Raw genomic sequence first — 8,379 nt, 5'->3', positions numbered from 1 at the left:
AGGCACACGCTAGCTATACTAGCTCCCAGGCGCCTCGATCGATCGCTCCATCTCTCCGCGCATCTATCACTCCTGTCCGTGCAGTGTGGCCGCAGCCCATCCACTGCTGTAATCTACGTACTACATGACACAAACAACACAGCAGATCAATACAATTCCGTCGCACTTGTCGTCGCGTCGTGCTAGGGTTTCTCCTTCTCCCCTCTTCCGGTTCCGGCCTCCGCCCCCAAGTCCGGTCGATCATCCTAGTCCTAGCTCGCCATGATGTTCTCCGCGCCCACCCGTGGTGGTGGCGGCGGCTCCCCCTCCGACAGGGGCTGCACCGCGCCCTCCACGCCAGGCAACGAGAGAACCGTCGCCCGCTGCCTCAACGGACTTGACATCCAGGGCGACGACACGCCATCGTCGCAACCAGCAGCCGCGAGGTACGTGACCCCCTCGTCGTCGGCCGGCTTGATTCCATCGTTGCTTGATTTGGGGTTTTATTGGCTTTCCCTCCTTAATTACCTACTTGCTGAGAGGAACTGCTGTGTGATGTGCCGCGTGAGTAGTGGTGTTTTTGCTGGTTTGATTTGAGCGAAGGGGTTTTTATCGTGTAGATGGTATAACCATTGCCGATCTGGACTTGTTCCTGCTCTAGATTTGCCTTATGTCTGGTCTTTAGCTTGTTCAGATTTCAGGGTTGTGGGAATTGCCGAATTGGTGGAAGTGGTGGCTAGCTATTGTGTTTAGAGGATCGATCCTTTTGAACCTGACTAAATTGTCGTGGCTCCTCTACACAAGCATGTTAAAACAAGCCACACAACATTGTTGTTAGTGTAATTGCATCCTTGATAAATTAATTCATAGATAGGTTTGTTTCTCGATTCATTGTTATTAATATTGGGAATTGTAGCTAGTGCTTGTGGCATCTTAACTGTATTTGGTTTTGTATATATTTGTTCATTCTATCGTGAAATGGAAACTCTGGAATCTGTCCTTTTTATAGCTCTTGTGGCATCTTAACTGTTTTTTTTGCCACCTTTAATTAATTTGGTATCCCTTGTCGATTTCTTTAGGTGTATATTTATAACGAGGTTGCATATTCTAGCTTATTGATTGATCTAGATTCTAGAACTAGTAATGTTTAAATAACTTACATTTTGTTTTTGCTTTACCATGTTGTAACTTCAGCTTGCTACTGTTTCATATTTGCTATTATATCTTATTTTCACTTATTTATCTAGCCATTTACGTAACACGTTTCTAAAAGACGACTGGTTCTCTCTTTATGATGCAGCAACAAGAAAAAGAGAGGGGCACAGGCAGTTGGTCCTGACAAAAATGGCCGTGGATTGCGCCAATTGAGCATGAGAGGTGGTTTATAGAATTCCTTTACCACTTATACATAAGTGAAATGAGATTGACATAAAAAATCTCTCTTTTTTTTACAACTGCGCCTGCCACATTTTTTTAAAAATGTTTCTTTGATTTGTTTGTATCATACATGTGCTGTACTGTGTTGTACTATGCTTGAGGCCAATTTATTGAGCTGGAGTTCATTGCATGCTAGTGTTACAAGTTCCATGAAATTTTTATTTATTCTTTTTCAGTCCGTGAGATAGTCGAAAGCAAAGGAAGAACAACCTGCAATGAGGTATCCACTCTCATTTCTATGTTAGCTATACCTTATTTGGTACAGTTACATTGTATAACATCCCTTTTTGTAAAGCAGAAATTAGTATAAGCAGCCAGTGAACATTAAGGTATGGCTATAGGAGTAGCACAAAGATATCCAAAGTTTACATGTAAACCACATGTGTTTAACCATTCACCCCATAATACTTTTCACATGTGTGGATTTTCAGCAGAATTCCTGGTATCTCCAGAAGACCGCTGATATTGATAAGAGGCGGTGGCAAATATACTGTTATATATTTACTCCCTCCATTCCAAATTCTAGATCACTCTAGCTTTTCTTAGTGCATAGTTTTGCTCTGCACCTAGATATATGCTATGTCTAGGTGTATAGTAAAATTTATGTATCAAAAAGGCCAAAAGGAATTACGATTTCCAGTGAAGGAGTACATCATATGTTGGTATGCCTAAGCCTAAGTAAACTGCTACTGGATTTGCCACCTCTTGTCAATATCAGTGCCTTTCTGGTGCATGAAAAACACAAACAGCATCAAACTATTGTTTATAGTTTCTTATTTTTCAGAAAATGAATAACTCTTAACTAATGAACAATATTCTGGGAAGAGACTTTTGTGGGGTTGTCACAACTTCGCAATATTGGATATCGATCTATACCAGGAATATATCTTGGTTTAACAGTGTGGAATAGAGATTCTGCTTTGGTTCCTCCTTGACATCATTATTTAGTTAAATGAAACCAATGCATTCCTGTTCTCCTGCATCTCCTTCTATCGATCTATAGTAGCATCAGAAAATTTATGCATATTGACTGCATTTTTCAGGTGGCAGATGAATTGGTTGCTGACTTTTCAAATCTCAATATTAATATTGACTCTCCAGATCCTGATAATCCCTGCCCGGTAAAAAAAAACACTATATGACTCTTGGTTAGTGATTTATCAAGTAGTTAAATGCCCATTCTGATTATATTAAGCATGCAGCAACAACATGATGAGAAAAATATTCGAAGAAGAGTTTATGATGCGCTGAATGTCCTAATAGCTACGGAAATTATATCTAAAGATAAAAAGGAAATACAGTGGAGAGGCTTGCCCAGGACAAGTATGAATGATATGGAAGAATTGAAGGTTCTGCTTCTTATCTCTAATAATGTAGATTTGCTGAAAGTTTGACCCTTTCTGCTCATTGCATTAAGTTTATGCATATGTTGCAGACAGAGGTCATGGACTGAAAGCTCGGATTAATAAGAAAAATGCATATCTGCAGGATTTACAAGAACAAGTAAGAATTGACTCTTCCCTTCTATCTTAATATCCTCATGATATAAGCCAAATGATAATATGAATAATCTCTGTGTCCCCGAATCTTATATAAAACTATGACTAGTGATCTATTATGCAGTACTTTTGATTCATACACTTTTAAACATGAAATACCTAGCATCGTAGATTTTTTCTATTGAACTAAAAAATAATTGTACTATATTTGTCCATGAGACTATCTCGAGAATTGCATTACAAAAATTTAATTCTTCTAGATCTTAAATTTGGAAGCGCTTCTGCATGCTTAATTATGCGCCACAACAACCAGGTGCATACAGAATGTCTAGCCTTCTCTGCTCATTTCTTACATTGTTAGAGCAAAAGGCAGGGATACAATTGAGTTTATGTTGGATTGTATAATTAAAGCAAAAGTTATTCAGTTGCTACATGGATTTCAGAAATACTCCCTCTGTTCCAAAATATAAGTGCACGTCTCACATTTCGAGGAGTCAACCAATCCCAAGTTTGATCAAATATACTAAAAAACTAATATCCATGGATACTAATTAAGCATCATTAGATTAACCACGCTAGATATTTTTGTAGTAAACCTATTTGGATACACAGATATTGAAACTTAAAATAATTGTCTCAAAATATGAGATGTACACTTATTTAGGGACGGAATGAACATATATTTTGGAGGGTCCTGTATGGCTGAATGATCTTTTTTTTATCTAGTTAGCTGTTCAGTAGACTTTTGGGCTACAAGCGTCTCGCGATCAGAATTAATCATTGTAAGTCATCTTCCAAAACATTAGTATGAAGCCATTTTTAGTAGATGAGCCACGCATTGTTAAGTGTATTTCTCCATTGCAGAGTTAGTTAGTAATTATATTTGTTCTTTCATTTTTCAATGTTGAATTTGAAATGTTTTGAAACTCATTTATTTGTTATGTTACCTCATGCTTTGTGAATCTTACAAGTTTTTTTTTAAGTATGCATGTCTCCAAAACTTGGTTCGACAAAATAAGCAGCTACATGGGTCAGGAGATGCACCTTCTGGTCAACTGGACTTGCCATTTTTACTAGTTCAGGTAAAAATAATGCTTCATCTTCTTCAAACATGGATCTAGAGATACTTCATTGTATCATTATGTTTCAACGCCACTTTCAAAAGACAACATTTTGAGCCATTGCGATATCATAGCAAGCGAGATATCATTGGAAGCAAATGGATTTGATTGTGGATTTGATCATTTGAATAGAAATGTTCCACCATCCAATGCTTTATTTAACTGTGAAGACCTTTTAGCGTCCACTTTCTTTTATTTTGATAGAAATGCCTCATCATTTGGTCACATGCTATTGATCAAGAATTTTTTTAGGCTAACTGCTATTTAACTTTGAAGTCTTAAATTTCATAAAATAACAAGGGTTGAATATATGACTAATTTCCATAAAGGTTGCTATTATTGAGTTTGGGACATAGATTTTGATAAGAGGAGTTGCACCTCAGTAGTTGGAATCGAGCAAGTTCTTGAAAACACTGAACTAGCTTGTTCATCTTTTGTTTAGTCGGTGGTGGGTACCACGACATTTTTTTTGAAATTGAGGGTATCTTTATGTGGCTCTACACATAGTAGCTGGCCCAATGGGCTGCTCAGTTGATGTCACTATAGGCCATGCATCCACACATAATTAGGTTATTAGGGCAGTTATTAATTCAGTCATTATAGGCGGATTACTATAGATTGGTTCCATTTCTATAAGCCAAACCTAGGCCATCCTTGCCGATATATATGTATAACCTTTTATCCTCTGCAATCAATCCATCAATTCATGCTATATTCTTACATGGTATTAGGCTGGTCGATCTTCGACCTTCTGCTTCTGCTCAAGCCCTAACTCCACCCTCCAGCTATCACGCCTATTGAGCTGCCACCTCCCACCTTTGCTTCCCTTGGCGCCACCACTGATGCTGAGTGCGCCAAGGTTGCTGCAGTTGCTGATAGCTTGTGTGTGACAGCCACCAAAGCTGAGGAAGTTGCATGCGCCTAGCACATCACTGCCACTAGAGGCTACTGAGCATGAAGCCGCCACCACTGCCAAGGATCACTAGGACGCCATTGACCATGTCCATGGGCATGTCACTTTGGAGCGTGTAGCCAGGGATCACACCACCATCTAGGCCAATGATGATCGTGGTGAGTTTGACTGGAGTCCATGGACATGACCCCCTCTTCTTCATGATCCACTCCTCCATGAGACCGCTGCCTTGGCCAACCTCTATGTCAATGCCCAAACGGTCACTGTACAGATCGTCCGCACCCTGGTGCCTCTCATCCTTGACCTCACCTTTGGCCACTACTCTAGGTGGAACTTTTGCTCTCCTCTCGGGAAGTACTCCCTCGAGGCTCATGTCCTCGAGGCACATGGACTATGAGGTCAACTCAATACTCGGCATGATCTACAATGTGTTGGTTGGGACAGTATTGATACATCATGTCTCACAGCACACAGTACCTGTCTCGCTACTGAGACCTAGTTTCTTAACAACCAGGAACACGTCTTTTGTTATGACTTTTGAATTGGTCTATTTTTGGTGAACCATAATGTATGAAATGTTAGCATTAAGGCCATCTAGAAGCATTCCTAGTATATTCTTGTTCTTTGGTACCATTACCTCTGTTCATCACTTATATTCTGCATTTTCCCTTCTCAACTTCATTATGTAACTTCTATAAAATTTTTTTGGCCGTGATGTGCTAAATGATAGTTACCTCTAATTGTTGTGTAACCAGACACGTCCTCATGCAACTGTAGAAGTGGAGATGTCAGAAGATATGCAGCTCCTGCATTTTGACTTCAATAGGTATGACAAGAATTACATTTTGTTCCCCTTTGCATTATATATCTTGTGAGCCAGATTAACAATGTTTATTAACACACGTATCTCCTGATTTTGGACTCCTCATGAAAATATGTCCATTCATAAGAATATGTTAGATTATAACATCTTTTGGATGATTCAACAATTTTATTCCATGATTCTTCTACAATTAGTACATGAAACTCTCTTTAATGGTTGATTTGTCAATGCTAGGTTGGCTGATTTTTTTTGAAAGTACAGCGTGTCTATTTCTAATCGGGGGGGGGGGGGGGGGCAGCTTTGATGACTTTTCTCTCTTTTGTGATCTTAATATCCTAATCTACAAGCAAAGTTTGTTGAATTATTATTCATTTGAGAACATCTAACTAGCCCTTTTACTCACATGAACTGATGAGCATTTTCTCATTTCTGCAATAGATGTTTTCATTTTTTTCTTTGCCTTCAAGGTCTTATGTACATTCTGAAAGTGTTAAGTCAGTACAGCCTGTCTATTTCTAATCAGGTGGTTGGGGGGGGGGGGGGGGTTGCTCTGATGACTTTTCTCCCTTCTGTGATCTTAATATCCTACTCTACGAGCAGATGGAATGCTAGCTAGTTCATTGAATTATTATTCACTTGAGGACATATAATAACTAGCCTTTTTACTCTCACATGAACTTGTGAACATTGCCTCATTTTTGAAATAGATGTTTTCATTTTTTTCCTTCAAGGTCTTATGCCCATTCTGAAGGCGTTTAGTCAGAAGAGCTCCTTAGTGCTAAACCCTTGCTGACTTGTGTATTTCTCAAAAATGCAGCACACCATTTGAGTTGCATGATGATTCTGATGTACTGAAAGCAATGGGATTATCTGGCAAAATTAGAAAAGCTGATTGTACCCAAGCTCCTGTTGTGAATGGAGGTGAGTGCTCAACAAGTACACCGAACAGGGACAAGAGGAGTTAGGGTACAAACTCGCCCCCTATTCCTGGGATACTAAAAGGGTCATGTCAAGCATGAACAATTAATAGGTGGTGTCAAATGAGCTATTTACTTTATTGTTCTCCAGCTAGTTTTAACTGTAGAAAATGCTTGTAAATTATGCCTGGTAGGTGGGCATCCAGGACATCCAGCTCTTTCTCAAGTTTTACAATTATTTTCTTTTCAATGTTACAAATTTGATGATCCTAACTGTTCTTCTTGTCGGTGGAAAGCATGTCCAGTTGCCATTCGGCAATTCTGCGTCTCAAATTTTGTCCCCTTTCAGTTAGTTCGCTCAGACGTCTGGACATCACATGTACTCAGTTACTCAGGCTGTAAATATTATGTTGTGTTCTGATTATTACACTCACTATCTATGGACATTCCCCTTGAGATAAAAATCTGATGTTCTTCCCACCACTCGAGCGTTTATTGCCTATGTTCATACACAATTCCAGCTGCCTATTCTAGCTCTTCAGACTGATAATGGCCAGGAATATGACTCCACAGCCCTCCGTCTTGTCTTCTCCGCTCACGGCATACATTCAGCTCCGCCTCTCCTACTTTACACATCTTGCAAGTCGCGAGGCAGGGCAGGGATCCTAAGTTTGTGAATTGTGACTTGATGAGTCACAGACGGAGGCCGGTGAAGCGTATGTCAGGATATTTTCACAGTGTTATGCATTTGGCTGCTACTCAGGCACACTGGCGTGGAATGAACCTTAAACCTGCCCTCCCGTGGAACACAGCCCATGCCGGGGACAGCTCCCTAGTCCGGTGCAAATGTGATGAATTTGGCAGTCCATGTATTAGTATCGCCGTGTGTACTGCAGCTCGATCCACTTTAAACAACGGGGAGAAATAATGCCCACCCAAGGCATGGAAGAATCATGTGCTCGCATCTCTCTCACTGTCTTGCTCATGCTTGCTCTATTTTAGCTTCATGTGCGGCCATTATTTTAGCTTCATGTGCACCAAAGAATGGCTTCACCTAGGTCATCAATTCTGTATTTACAATTGCCTGCTCTTCTTAAATCTTTGATGATTGGCTTATTAATAGGTCTTGATGATGCGTGGCTAGCATTGCAGCTTCATTCATTGTCGGTGCTCGTTCTAAACACCTGCATAGTTTCTTGAATGTTCAAAGACATATGCAAATTTAGTATTTTTTCGATTAGTTCGAGGGTGGGGTGGGAGGGGGGTCCCCACCTACTTTCATTAAATCGAACGAGCTGAAAGCTTGAACAAATACAACATACTTTCGGCATACCAGAAGGTGTACACATTATAGTAGAGGAGGTGTGGAAAAAAGAGCAGATAGAGCATGCAAAAAAAGAGTTAGTACAACAACTTAGCATAAGCCACAAACATGTCATGGCACCATCCATAAGACAACCACCAATCACCGAAGAGCGAGGCTCCATGTACCATAGTCTAGCGCCAAAACAAGGGAAATCCTTGAAGGGGGACAATGAAAAAGGTCGATCGCCCGACATAACATTTGATGACACCACCAACAGAGACCGCCAATAGAGCAGGGGCGCCAAAGGCAAACACTCGCCAGGCCATGATAGGAGATGAACTTGCAATGTCAGCCATGTCCATTGCTAGTGAGGCATAGGAGATG

General features: G+C 40.3%; 1 protein-coding gene across 1 annotated transcript; it reads left to right on the top strand.

The window, feature by feature from the left end:
- LOC8067300 (transcription factor-like protein DPB) lies at positions 262-6,902 on the top strand. The gene is made up of 9 exons (XM_021447506.1): positions 262-425; positions 1,280-1,356; positions 1,593-1,636; positions 2,460-2,537; positions 2,619-2,770; positions 2,856-2,919; positions 3,899-3,997; positions 5,705-5,775; positions 6,590-6,902. Exons 1-9 carry the CDS (start codon positions 262-264, stop codon positions 6,735-6,737), a joined length of 897 nt encoding a protein of 298 aa, XP_021303181.1. The 3' UTR covers positions 6,738-6,902.

The sequence above is a fragment of the Sorghum bicolor genome, chromosome 9, assembly GCF_000003195.3.
Source record: "Sorghum bicolor cultivar BTx623 chromosome 9, Sorghum_bicolor_NCBIv3, whole genome shotgun sequence".
Taxonomy (NCBI): Eukaryota; Viridiplantae; Streptophyta; class Magnoliopsida; order Poales; family Poaceae; genus Sorghum; species Sorghum bicolor.
Note: the sequence above shows the minus strand (reverse complement) of the source record. Positions and strands in the feature narration are given on the sequence as shown.